Genomic DNA, 14,938 nt, shown 5'->3' on the forward strand with positions numbered 1-14,938 from the left:
ATGCATGGCTCTTGTGGCACTGATTGCAGCTTGGTCTGGTGGAGTACCTCTGATTTCTTGAGACTGATTGTGAGACCAAACGAACCACATGCCTCCGACATGTTGTCTGCTAGTTCTTGCAAGACGTCTTTGGAAGTGGCTGCTAGGGCACAATCATCTGCAAACAGAAAGTCCTGAAGCAGAGCTTGCTGTACTTTGGTTTTTGCCTTTAGTCTTCGCAGATCGAAGACGCGTCCATCTGATTTGTAGTTTATGGTGACCCCTGCACTAGTCTTGGAAAGAGCCGATTGCAGCATGACTGCAAACAGGATGCTGAAGAGCGTTGGAGCCATCACACAACCTTGCTTCACGCCATTGGTGACTGGGAAAACTTCTGACACACAACCGTTTTCCAAAAACTCTTGCCATCATACCATCATGGAGGGAGTGTACCATGAAAGGTGAAAATAACGAACAGTGATCAATCTCATAACTCCTATAAGCAATACAAAATACATGTAGATAGTTGGGCAAAAATGGACCCCTGGACACACCAGAGGTGGATCAGGTGTATAGGAGGAGTAAGCACTCCCTGTCGACCGGGATGTGAGTAAACTTTACAGGGCAATAAAGTTTTGCTAGGATTGACCAAAGGTCAGTTCGACAGACAGTGTCGAATGCCTTAGTCAGATCGATGAATAGGAGATAAAGCCCCTGATGCTGTTCCCTGCACTTTTCCTGAAGCTGACGAACTGTAAAAATCATGTCAATCGTGCATCGGTTGCTTCTAAATTCACACTGATTTTCCGATACAACATCGTTGATCAGATAATATCCGAGTCTATCGACAAGAATACGTGCCAAGATCTTGCCAGCTATACTTAGAAGGGAAATCCCTCGATGGTTGTCGCAGACTGACTTATCACCCTTGTTCTTGCAGAAATGGACAATGTTTGTATCCTTTAGCTCCTGAGGTAGTTCCTCATGCAGATATAAGTACTGGAGAAGTTCTGTGAGCTTGGTGATGAGTACCGCTCCTCCTTCTTTGTATATCTCAGGGGGAATCCCGTCCGGTTTTGCTGCTTTTCCTGGCTGTAATTGTTTCACAGCCTTTTATATCCCTACCTCCAATGGCTTATCGTGGGTCGTAGCGGAATGCTGTTTAATAACCTCTTCTTCAATGCTAGACGGTCTGTTGAGCAGCTTGTCAAAGTGTTCCGTCAATCGTCTCAAGACGTCCTCCTTGTCTTGTCAGCAGAGCACCCTCCACTGGGCGAACAGGAGTCATGGCATGGAATTTAGGTCCATACACTGTTTTCAAGTTGTTGAAAAAGAGCTTGTTTGCATGCATGTCTGCATATTCCTGCAACTCTGCAGCTTTCGCTTCCCACCAGCTGTCTTTCATTTAACGTAGCTTATTCTGGGCGTCTGCGCGTAATCGCTTGTAATGGGCTTCTTTGGATGAGAGTTCCTATCAGCCAACCAATGTGCATGTTGACATGATAGTAGGTCTTGAATATCAGCATCATTTTCTTCAAACCAATCCTGGTGCTTTCTCCTCTGGATACAAAGAACCCAATGGGCAGTCTCCAGCACTGTATCCCTGAAGTGTTCCCAATTCTCCTCTGTGGTACTCTCAGCAAAGGTTAGGCTTGCAAGTGAGCCTTGCAAAGCTGTCTCCAGGGCTTCCTTTGTCGCATCATTGCTACGGCTACTCACATTTAGCTTTTTCCTGCTTCCTGCTGTGTTGCATCTTCTGGGCACAGAAACAGCACTGAAGACCAGCCGCGATCTCAGTAAAGTGTGGTCTGTCCAGCAATCCGCTCCTCTCATGGCTCTGGTCACACGCACATCCTTCAAATCACAGCGTCTGGTGATGACATAGTCAATTAGATGACCATGCTTGGAACGTGGTTTTGTGTTTCACTGGAAGCTCGAAATACGTCTTAGTAATCGTAAGCTCTCTCTTTCCGCACACAAGGTGAGGAGTAGCGTACCGTTGGAATTTTCATTTCCAACACCATGAGGGCCTATGACCCCTGCCCAGGCCTTATGGTCAGATCCCACACGGACATTGAAATCCCCCATCAGCATCAGCTTGTCTGACTTGGGAACTGCCTGCATAGCCTCATCGAGGGTCTAAAAAGGCCTCCTTGTCAGTGTCTGCGTTTTGCATTGTTGGAGTATACAGTGGAGCCTCGTTAATCCGGACACTTTGGTTCCCAGCAAAATCGTCCGGATAAATGAAGCGTCCGGATAATTGAATCGCATATTTTCTAGCTTTGCATAAGTAACCGATATGTGCCTACTTTATTGATGCATAGTGAATTAAACACATTCTATCATTGGATTTCACCATTTGCATTAGTATATAAATTATGATAAATGTTAACATTTACAGGTATTTCAAAGCACTAAAATTTAATGTACGTGTTCAGTGTATTTGCCTGTGCTTACATTGTACATACATATGACCCCTACAAATAAATATACAAAACTGTGTACCGTATGCACTAAAACAAATAATGAAGCACTTTATGTAACTATAAGTAAATAAATCATTAGTAACTAACATAATAATTTACACTTCAAACATTTCATCACACTTTTACTTCTTAAAGAGGCCGATAATTTCCATCTGTCACGATTCACGGGTTCGGCGGTCTGTTAAAACAATCTTCATCGTCCAAAGTTGATATAAGAATTTCGTGATTATCATGTCAGTTGACAACATTCTTTAACCAAAATTCAATCTGCCAGAGTTTATATGTCTTATTCTATAATTATCCAAGACAATATCGGTTGAACAAAATCATTTAAGCTCGTAATATCAAGACCTACTACTGCTTTGATCTAGTCACGCGCACCTATTATTTTCATGATGCGATAATAACGGAACAAAACTCGGGTGAAACTAACATTACGGGTACATACAAAATTTATTTGTCATTTTCCTTAAAATGGTAATTTTCTCACTTCTACCCAGAGTTTAAAAATTCGAAAGCAATAAAGCTCTACAACATCGTAAGAAGAATCAATCGTACACAGGTACATTCTACATGCGTGACATTCTAAACATTAAAAACTTACTACATATACATGTGCATGAACATACATGTATATTTCACGCCAATCAACAGTATAAAATCCAGAATCTAGAAGTATAATCTACACTCTTTAGATTTGAATAAGCCGATATCAATTTACGAATCAGTACAATTGATATGTGTAGCAGTTAAAAAAAATATCATTACGGCATGATGTTTAATTTATTAATACTATTAGGGTATTGATCAAGACTATAAAATAATATGCTACAGATTTATTTACAAAATTCAACATTACACGCAATAAAGATCTTATGTGCGAAAATTGGCAATACAATGTCTCGATCGGCACGTGCTATCTAACGGACTTATCATCACACACCACCTAATTGGAGGGAGGTGTTGACAGGGTACAGGTAATCGCTTCAATTAGACAGTTTGGCTTGTTTTCTTTATAATTTACACCTTGTTAAAATTGTCCGACACAGACCTTCCCTAAACAAAATTACCGTCCGGATTAACGGTACAATTTTCAATGCATTATAACGTTTTGTAGTAAAAAGTGACCGTCCGGATCCGGAACGCGAATTTCCGGATTAATGATGCAAAATAATGTTTAAAAATTCCGTTCCCTGGAAAAATCGTCCGGAAGGTGAAGCGTCCGGATTAATGGCGTCCGGATTACCGAGGCTCCACTGTATACGCTAATGAAGGTGATATATGTACTGTCGTTTATTGGTAGTCTCATAACCATGAGTCTGTCGTTGATACCCTCCGGTAAACACTGTAGCTTCCGCGCAATGCTCGTGCCGATGGCGAAGTCAACTCCCGCTTCTCTTGGATCTTCCTTTGACTTTCCATACCAGAAGAATGAATAACCGGCACCAGGTTCTGTCAGTTCACCACACTCAACGAAACGAGTCTCTTTTAGTGCTGCGATGTTCACTCCGTATCTATCCAGTTCTCGTGCAGCTAACGCCGTCCTACGCTCTGGTCTGTTACTGGACTTGGTGTCTATCAATGGTCTAGCGTTCCCGGCACCAATGCAGAGTTTGCTAGATTTACTAGCATGTCTTCTGTGATTCTTCTTTGTAATGTCTCGACCGCACAGTTGGATGTCCAGTCAGTTGCAGAAATCTGACAGAGGATTCAGAAGGGCAAGTAATGTTTGGGTCACCCTTTGTAGACCCTTCCCTATATCAGGTGGAGTAGTGTTGTCCCTGGAAAAGGCTGCTCCGACATCAGGGCGGCTGCAGAAAGTAGTCTTTGCCCAGAGTAGACAACCAGCGACCATCCTACTCTGACCACCTTTGTGGACGTCTGTGGCTAGCAGCTGCCAGTACCATCCTGTGTCTGCTGCCGTCGTCACTCGCCCATCGCCACAGGGCTTTGAAGGTTGGCGACCGAGTCTTGTGTAGTTGCTTAAAGTGAGACCTGCTTTGCGCGGAGGTGGGCTCACTCACTCTGCCACATAAATCCGGGACCATGGCATACAGAATATGACGTCTGGGTGGAGAGATGTGCTGAAGTGTCTGCCCGATGATCACTACTGGCCTTTGGTCATCGCCCTGCGTGTGACACGACACTTTGTTGAAGCGCCGCTGTAACCGTTGAACCATGCAGGTTTCCTCCGCTAACATTGCCGCAACAGTCTATGAACCTCACAAAGCAGTGAACCTATTTACCCATAGGTGGGAGTTTGCTGGATGAGTCGCCGGCAGATGATCGACCCTGAAACAAGTAGTACTGGATTACAGGAAGCTTAGGACCGCATCAATAAGCACGCCCCCAACTTGCGATGTAATGGGGGTAACTGCAAAAATACTCTTTATAAAAGAATTCAAAATGACAAACGAATTTAAAGCATTTATTGCCAAGGGATATGATAAAAAGTTCAATGTCTGACAAAAAACCCCAAATAAATTCACATAGTTTTCACCAACACCCCCTCCCCCTTAAAACTAAATTTGATGAATGTTGAAAATAATCAGTGAATGAAAATTTATGTCGGATGACATAAAATTACAGGAGCCCCCCCCCCTCCCCTAACTATTTAGATTTAAATTTTAATCCAACAATCACGTTCCCGGAAAAATAATGAATGAAAACTAAATAGAAAAGGAAACTAAAACTACAACTAAACTACAAAAGCTGATAACAAACAAAACGTCTAAATATTAAAATTATCGAGTGCAATATGAGGGAATAGAAAAGTATGTTCCCATCGAGCGTCAAGATTAACTGAACTAATCAATCCTACGCTGGATCGAGTCAAAAACAAAAAATTAACTAATCAGTATTCTAAAGCGGTATGTTAACTCGTTCTAATGACGGCTTATAATGAGTATTTCGTACCTGGAGGTGTAAAGGTATATAACTAGTGTTGAACTGTGATGAAAAATAAAATATACATGTAAAGATTAATAAGTAATATGAAAAGATTAAATCGAAAAATAAATATCCAATGTGGCATTCTAGTATAGTAAAAATGTGGAAAAAAATTGATAAGGGTACTAAGTAAAGATATCATAAATAATAATGAATAAATAAAAAATGATAATAATAATAATTTTTTTTTTTTTTTTTTTTTTTTTTTTTTACTTCTAATGATGAAGCCGTGACAAGCAGATGGCAAAAAAGAAAGTGTAAAACAAACAGAACAACAGTGAGAAATAACTAGGGGAAGCTAGGCCATATTCATTCTTCACCAGAAGACTACTACAGTTTTACACTCTTAAACTTGTATGCATTATTTTCTGCAACCAACAGTTAGCAACTGTACATGACTCTAACCACAAACAAAATATGGGAAGTTTAATACGCATTAATACAATTCAAGAAAAGTATATGTACCTGAAAACATTAATTCATCATAGCATAACATCTTATCCACTCAAACTGTTTAACAGTTATTTACCTTGTTTGGCCTTAAAGTTTTTCTTTCAGGATTTTGCAAAGTTCGCAACGGTTTTTCGTGAAAGACACCATGTTATGCCTTTGTCAACACCTTTCACTCATAAAAACATACAATTTCTTTTTAGCTACCTTGACTATTAAAATACATTTATTGCATGCTGTATTCGGCATTTTTACAGCGAATCCCATTCACAAACTAAACAGTGTCCAGGTTGGAAGCTTATTTCAAACTCAGCACATTGTAATAAACAGAGATTTGACCATTTCTCACGATAGACTTTTGACATCATAACAGTTGCTTCTTCAACAAAAATGGAAAACGGAAATATTCATATCTAGTGATCAGTCATCCAAAATATTACTTTGTTAAACACCACTCTGATTCCACGCACAAGTACTTTTAAGTTGAAATGAAAAATATGCTAGAGTTCCTCATTGACAATATTTTCGTGGTCTTTGGTGATCAGGTCTTCCAACAGTCTGTTGGAATTCCCATGGGCACAAATTGTGCTCCTTTGTTAGCTGACCTGTTTCTATATTCATATCAAGCAGAATTTATTCAAAAACCTCTACGTGAGAAGAAAAAAATCTCTTCCTGTGGCCTTTAGATATTTAGATATATCGACGACGTTTTGTCTATTAACAATAATAACTTTCATTCATATGTCGATTCGATATATCCCTGTGAGCTCGAAATAAAAGACACCACAGAGTTGTCAACTTCTGCTTCATACTTAGATATTTTATTGAAAGTAGACATGAATGGCAAACTGACAACTCAACTGTATGACAAACGGGATGATTTCAGCTTCTCCACCGTCAACTTCCCATATTTATGTAGCAATATTCCACTATCACCTGCATATGGTTTTTATTTCTCTTAACTGATTCGATACGCAAAAGTTTGTTCTGCATATAGTCAGTTTTTAAATCGAGGAAAGCTACTGACAAACAAGTTGATGGTACAGGGGTTTCAACAGTCTCGATTGAAGTCAGCATTTCGCAAATTATATCCTCGTTATAACGATCTAGTTCGTCAATCATTGGATCAAATGCTGTCTGACGTGTTTCATACCGATTGCTAGGCCGTTTTTGGTACACTGATTTTAACTACGGATAACTCCGTTTATCTGATCAGGATATAGGGCTATCCGCGGGTGTGACCAGTCGACAGGGGATGCTTACTATTCCTAGGCACCTGATCCCACCTCTGGTGTGTCCAGGGGTCCGTGTTTGCCCAACTATCTATTTTGTATTGCTTGTAGGAGTTATGAGATTGATCACTGTTCGTTATCTTTACCTTTCTTTCAATTAAGAAAAAATCTAGATGGAAAACGTATACTGAAAAAAAATTATGTTCGTGACGGATTCGAACTCGGTCGTTTTAAAATAAAGGACTCATATTTAAATATCAAAGTCGAACGACTTTACCCACTAAACCACGCAGTAGCTCATATATTTCTAAGGAAAATTAACATAGAGGTGAAGATGAAAATAATATCAGTGAAGTCGTTTCGATTTTTTGATTTTACTAAATAAAGGCCCCCGTGAATTTTTTTTTTCAAAGCGACATTTTTAGAGGAAAACTCGAAGAACATATTCATGCTAAATTCATTTTGTTTCACGGAGGCAGTTTTTCTGAAATTCGGGGATACCCCTCCATTTTAACGCTAAAAATCATATAAATCGCTGATTGCTTGATTTAAACTCGAATTATTTTGGCAAATGTTGTCAATACACGTCTTTTCAACTTATTTTCAAAAATGTTTTAATCAACACATAAATTCCAATTGGTTTTATCATATATTTCATTCATTTAATTTTATCGATTTTTCATGAAACACCTTAAGGGAAATTAACATGAGACGTGCAACACCTTCTTTACAGAAACAACTAACTAAGCTAATACCTCTATAATTATTTGGGTCTAATACATCCCCTTTCTTAAGTACTGAAACAATAATAATAATAATATATAATAACAATTCTTTATTTATACACGATAGCACAATTAGTACAAATGACTAGTTTACATTGTGGTCCTGTATAAAACATATTCACAGGCAGATAAATGAGAGAATAGAAAAATAGATAACATAATATAAAATATATACATAAAATACACACACGATATCACTGGGAAAGAAATAAACAGATACATATCTATATATCACTTATTTGAGTAATAATGCTGCAAATATGCTGATTTAAAAGATGTAAAAGAACCACAGCTTCTGACAGACTCAGGTAATTGATTCCATAAAATTGTGGAGGATACCTTAAAAGACCGTTTATAATTTTCAGTTTTAACTTTTGGTAAATATAAAATGCCACTATCGCTACTTCTTGTTGTTCTGGAACTAACTTGGCTGACAAAACTAAAAACGTTCATATATTCTGGTGTCATGTTATTAAGAACCTTAAACGCAAGCACTAGTTTTCTATATACAAAATAATCATGAACAGGCATCCATTTAAGAACACTAAAAATATCAGCTGTAGAAGTCTGAGTTACTTTCACCTTCAATATAATTCTGGCTGCCCTTTTCTGTAATTTAAAAAGTCTGTCAATAAAAACCCTGTTTTTGGCTGAGCACCATACTGTACAACAATAATTAAAATGAGGAAATATAAACAATGACCGACTTTAACCACATTTGAGGGAAGAAACCTGATGAAAAAATGCGATTAAACAATTTGTGAATAATAGGTACAAGAAATTGTTTTAATTCAATAAAATATTCATTAATCAACAAGTCAGTTCCATTTGATTTTTCTCTCTTTAATTGTTTGAAAGCATCGGTGATTTCAATTTCTGTTATTTCACACTCAAAAACACAGAGATTGTCGTTCGCACGCTCAGGATTGGTTGTCGCAGTCGCGTTCGGATTACTTGCTAGTTCCTTAAAGTGTTTATACAGTGTTATAGAAGACACCAGGGTTAACATGTTGGGCTGTCCCTTGTTCCTTTTAAATAATCTGTAAAAGGCCTAGGGTTGTGTTTGCGCATACTATCAAGCATGTTCCCTTCAGCGCGTTGGTATCATCTTTTTAATTTCGATGTCAAAGCTTTGTATTCCTTCTTTGATTGCATGAGATTTTAATGCTTTACAGAGTTTTTATTGCAGTTAAATAATCGGAGGTCACTCCTATTTTCGTTTCAGCTGAGTGGTTACCCATGGCTTGTCAATGGGCGATACGTTAAATCCCTAATTACGTAACATATGACCAAAACAATGATATGTGTAGATAGTGATTGTCATGATGAACATTTTATATTCTCAAAGATAAAAAAGATGGAATGTTCAAGCAAACATAATTGATCATGGATGGCAAACACCTAAACCGTTTTCCAGCCATGAGTTTTGCAGGAACTTTGCTGTGGAGCACATGTTGATTCTGTATTCAAAGTTGAAAAGTAAGTGATAGCACCATCCAGTTTTACACAAGTCACTGCTTTGGTGGCATTTCAGTACTTGCAAGAACTGTGTCTTGGACTGGGTACCAAGGTGTCCAGGAATATTTTATGAGAGTAGTCTAAATGATATCGATCCATCTAACCTTAATTAAAAGTTTGAAGCAAAATCATTTTCATGCAATGTTTCTCTTTATCTCAAGCTAGTTATTGTAAGGTTAAAACAACATTCTTGAATCTTAAAATAAACAAATATTTTTCTATACTCAAAACTGTGTTTATACAAAATTTGAAACTGGTTTAGGGATAAAGGTTAGAAAAAAATCAATGTAGATGGAGATTTGTTTAATAATATTTCCAGTAAATCATCAATACAGTTGTGCGAACCTTAAACATAATACATCATGTTATCAAATCATACACCCCCACCCCCCACCCCCACTCAGTATCAACCGAATCTCAATGACTCGACTTTCTAAAACAATAATATTAATCATGACTTGTAATATATCAAAAGAAAGTAAATACTGATCACTTCTTTCTTTTAAAAAAAGGTGCAAATCTTACATTTATCAAGGTCATGCACGCGCGGCGCTGACAAGAAATCAGTGATGAAGTTTTGTTGTTTATGGAAAGAGCACTGTCAAGTAGTATTGTCTAGGAATGTTCTTCGTTAAAATTTTCAAGCGTGACTGCATGTAACGTATGTAACTGTACATCGTAATTTGTGGATTATAAATAAATAAATGTAAATCTATTTAGAACTACTTTAACGTAGGCCTATATGTAACTAAATACTGATGATAGGCATGTACTACATGATGTAGGCCCTATGTCGGTACAAATGAAAATATTTATTATTTAATGTAAATCAAGTTTATTACCGGTATTTGAATGCATTTATACTGACCTGCACAACTTCCCCATAACGTCCTCTTCTTTGCATCGACCGAAACACGATAAAAACTGCAGGATATTTCCAACTTCTATGATTTCGTGCAAACCATAAAGGTTTGTTTGTCACCGGAAGTACTCAAATCTTGCGTCATCTCGTTTGCGAGCTTACGGCTCCTATTGGTTAGGTTGGAGTGTAGAAATTCGTAAACTCCTAACCCAATAAATGCCAATAAACAATCCACAAGAAAGTATGAACAATCCCCTAAAACTTTGCAATAGTAAAACAAAGGTTGACAGATAGTTTTATCCAAGAAGAAACTCTTTCTTTGAAAACTCTTCTAAAGTTTTTCTTTACAAGAGTAAATAATATACTTGTCGGATGCATTCGATTTACAGTATTTCCTTAGAAAATCGTATTCGCTTTCTTTCGAAATATACACCATGCGCTCCCTGTTGTTACAACGAGGTACTGCAGCTCACAAATGTTGAATTTAAATTAAACGGATGATGAATTGAGGTGCTGCATGCGGCACTTTCTGAGCTGTGTAAACATTAATTACAGAGCAGGAGAATTCAATTTCAAAGAACAAATGATGGATTTACCGAAGATCTCAAAAATAGTTTTGTATGTATACTTATCAAAGAATAAGTTACACACTGATAAATTAAAAGTTTCAAATATGCATTTCTAATTAAATATTTAGCGGGCAATGCATTGCTCGACATCATTTACACACTCATTTCAACCCATGGGATTAACATTGCACTCATAATAAGTACAGTTACTGCAATTGTCAAGTTACATTTAAAAACACACTACAGCTCATTTTCCTCAAGTGTTTTTTTTTTTTTTTTTAAAAACACGTATTGATAGAATGAAAGAAAAAAATCATTTCCATAATGACAGTTTTGAACAATTTGAATGTATCAATTTGCTCTCAACTGCGTTTTGAAGATTATCCGGAATTCAAAGGTTTCTTCATGCTGACTCGGACTTTGAATGCATACTTTTAAAAATAATTTTCTACACCACACCTCTGCTGTCATTCAAAATCAAGTGATGTAAATACCCCTTAGGGGATCCACACTAACATATCCACACTTACGTTTAATATTGAACGAATGATGCATTGCGTATTTACAAATGCACAGTCACTGGGATATAATTTTGACCCCGTTAATATTGGGACGTAAAACAAACAAATTAAAACCCCCAAACTGGATCAGAAATGTTCATTTAAATGAACCCGGGCTTAGGTAAAGTATGAAAAATTCCATTTGGTACATGCTGAATTTTGTATTTGTTTCTTACCTCTCCATATGTTATTGTTTTAGCAATTCTTCCATATACAGGCCGCATTTCCTCGTCAGAGAACATGTAGCGCTGTAGTTCCCGTGGTATTGGCTGTTAAAGATTTATTATTGGGTTAAAACCATATATTTAACTGCCTACAACATTTTAGATGAACATATCTATTCTATTGTGCGGTGTTCTGATCAATTCACGCGCTTCTTTTCTTTCAGTGGAGGAGCGAAACTAATATCGCTCTTCCGCCTTGCACTAAAAATATCTAGTTGAAGGTCTTCCGTTGGGCCGTTTACGGAAGACCTTATTGTTATTCTTAAGTTTTTCTCTATTATCATGTCCCCGAACACATAGTGTCGGAAAATATTGTTTCCAATCAAGATCTTCCTTTAACTTGAGTTCTTTAGTCCACTTACATTCACATTTTGGTTTATTGTACTTCGACTGCAAACTACAAATACATGTATGATTAAAATACTATAGTTTCAAAAGGAATTGATTATTCTAACAAGAAAAAAAGACTAACTTGTTAGATTATGTGAATTTAAGCTATTTGAAAAATTACAAAAATTAAAAATCAACGGAATTCGGCCGGATCGAAAACATTTTTTTTAATCTTTGTTTTTTCAGCGTTTAAAAATAAGAACTGATTAAATCTATTTCCTTGGCACGTCCGGTATTGTAAACCACGATGACACCCCCCCCCCACCACACCCATAACCAACCATGCCACTTGCTATCAACGACTGAAAAATCATTAATTAATTCTAGTTTTGTGAATAAATCTTAATTTATCCTTACAGCAACAGTGGAGAGGGGCTCAAATATGTTGCAATCTATTCAATAATATTCGAATGCTGAAATATTTCACCATTGCTACAAGGGGATTGTTATATGAATTTCATTTTGTTTTTAGAAATTAGATAGGTACGCATAGGGTGGGGCGGGATCTGCGCATGTGTGTGCAGTAGTGTTGAATTTATCGATTTATTTAAAATTATCATTAAATTGAATTTAATTTATATTGAAATGCGTTTTCTGGTCAAAGGCAATGCTGTTCACACAGTTTTACAAACTTGAAAGGTTTGCAACAAGACTTGGCCATTTTTATCACACAATTAGTGACTTGGAAAGATTGAGGATAGAAATAGGTAAAATAGAGGCATACAGTCAAGAACATACAGTTCTAAACAAGTCGCGTCAAGTCACAGTGAAGGCAGCAGTTAAAAAAATGTATATAGTATAAAAATATTTCAATCACATTCATGTTTTAATGATTTGATATAAAACCCTGGGAGAAAACTAAAATGGGCTGTTTCTGCTGCCCAATTTCATTCATGTACTGAATTCATTTACTGTGCTAATAGATACTGTTTAAATTGAACCTGATCAAAGCATGAACATTACAAAATTTGTACATACATGTAGCTGCGCTCGCTGAAACGGTCAATATGTTAGCGAGCGAAGCTCGCGACGCGACGCGACGAGCTCGCTCCAATGATTACGCAATTGAGTCACGTGATTTGCTCTTTATAAGCAATCGGATCACGCGCTCGTCTTTTTCCGTAACCGGCGTAACCGTAGTGGCTGTCGCTGGTGACCAGGGTCGCTCTTAATAGAATATATAGGGAAGAGAACTACTCGAATCACCGGCGCCCCATTGGTTTTAAATCCATAGTAATAATAAATCCCCTTCTCAGATTTCTGTTTCGTATGCACATCATAACTTGAAAGATACATATTAACTTGTATTATCAAACTCCAAAATTGATATTTTAATGCATAAGACTTCTGAATTATGTCTAAGATATCTACTAACGAATAAACAATTTGAAAACAATGGCTTTTTATTCAAAGCATATTTACAATAGTGTTATCTCCATAACAATTCCTAAGTCATCTTTTATATTTTAATCACATGATAGCAGGTGTGAACAAGGCACAGCTAGACGTCTTAAACTTGGATTAACGTGCAGGTGTAAACAATTTCCTGTAAACACCAGGTTATTCTACCGTGACCAACCTTTGTAATCGTATAATTACAAGTACCACTCGACCAACTTACAAACAATATTCAACATTGTTTTATTATTCATTTATTTATTTTGCATAGTATTTTTCTTCTCTCACACTCTTTTATTTCAAATATATTTTCTGATTATCTGAATTCAAATTATCTCCGATATGCGAACAACCACACATCTACTGTATACAACTCGGGAGGTTTACTTTGGGTGTTTTTGTACAAAAGTGGAAGACTTTCCTATTACGAGATAATTGTTTTTATGTTAAAATTTAACCAAGTAGACTCTATATACATATAGCAGGGTCGTGTATAGGAACCAGCAGGCATGAGGGATCGTGCCATCCTTCTTATTCCCAATAAAAACCATAAGACAACAAAACTAACGTCTGGCGGCTTTTTTCTTCTTTATTTACCTAATATCTATTTATTTATTTTCAGGGTCAACGTATATCTAATCACTTATGCCCCAGCTATAATTGCTTACAAAGGACACGTTTCAGTTTCACGAAATTAGTCAAAATAGAATTCATGTTTGGTATACGGACAAAAAGTCACAGGATAAACGTCACTGGACAGAAAGTCACAAAATATGTAGGAAAAGTCACAAAAATGACTTAGCAAATGAGACCCCATATATACTTTTACAATAATAATAACTGGTGGTACCCAAATGCTCACTAAAGCTGTTGTTCAGACACCAGACATTTCTTACAGTGGATAGGAATACATGTCATCATTATTGGTGTTTGTTTTTCCACATTTAGCACCTTCAGTTCATTATTAAATGTTCATTATTAGATAATAAGAAAGGAAAAATCATTAACTTGTTTATATAGCAGTTATTATATGATAGTTCACTTACTTCTTGTTTTGACAATGATCTGGAGTGAAAGGAAGCCAACCATAATTCTGCCATCAGATTTTGTTTTGACAATCATTACATGTAATATGTAGTATACTAAACCAAATGATCATCAAGCTTATTTTTATTTTATCTAAATAAGAAATCTCTCTTTTTAAAAATCAAAATGATATTTACAATAAATATGATAGAAGGAATAACAATTTTATAATTATTATCAAAATCTCATAGAAAATATGAATTTCGCATATATATTTTCTTAAACTTTACAAAAAGAACAGATCTATATGTTTTCAAATATATATAAAAAATCAATAGTTTTTTATTTTCTTATAAACTGACTTTTTGTCCTGTGACATTTTGTTCTACTATCATAAAATTCTAATTGTGACTTGGTCTTATTTTCTTATAAAACTGTGACTTTTTGTCCTGTGACATTTTGTCCTACTTTCAGAAAATTTCTTATTGTAACTTTTTGCCCATGGTCATA

General features: G+C 36.5%; 1 protein-coding gene across 2 annotated transcripts in view; it reads right to left on the reverse strand.

Annotated features, from left to right (window-relative positions):
- LOC125674160 (uncharacterized) overlaps positions 1-14,938 on the reverse strand; it is a 61,284-nt gene that overhangs the window by 2,331 nt on the left and 44,015 nt on the right. For both annotated transcript variants that reach the window (XM_048911248.2, XM_056158095.1), the window contains exon 6: positions 11,567-11,659. In XM_048911248.2, coding sequence (XP_048767205.1) covers positions 11,567-11,659 — 93 coding nt within the window. The remainder of the gene's footprint in view (positions 1-11,566; positions 11,660-14,938) is intronic.

The sequence above is a fragment of the Ostrea edulis genome, chromosome 3 (assembly GCF_947568905.1).
Source record: "Ostrea edulis chromosome 3, xbOstEdul1.1, whole genome shotgun sequence".
Classification (NCBI taxonomy): domain Eukaryota; kingdom Metazoa; phylum Mollusca; class Bivalvia; order Ostreida; family Ostreidae; genus Ostrea; species Ostrea edulis.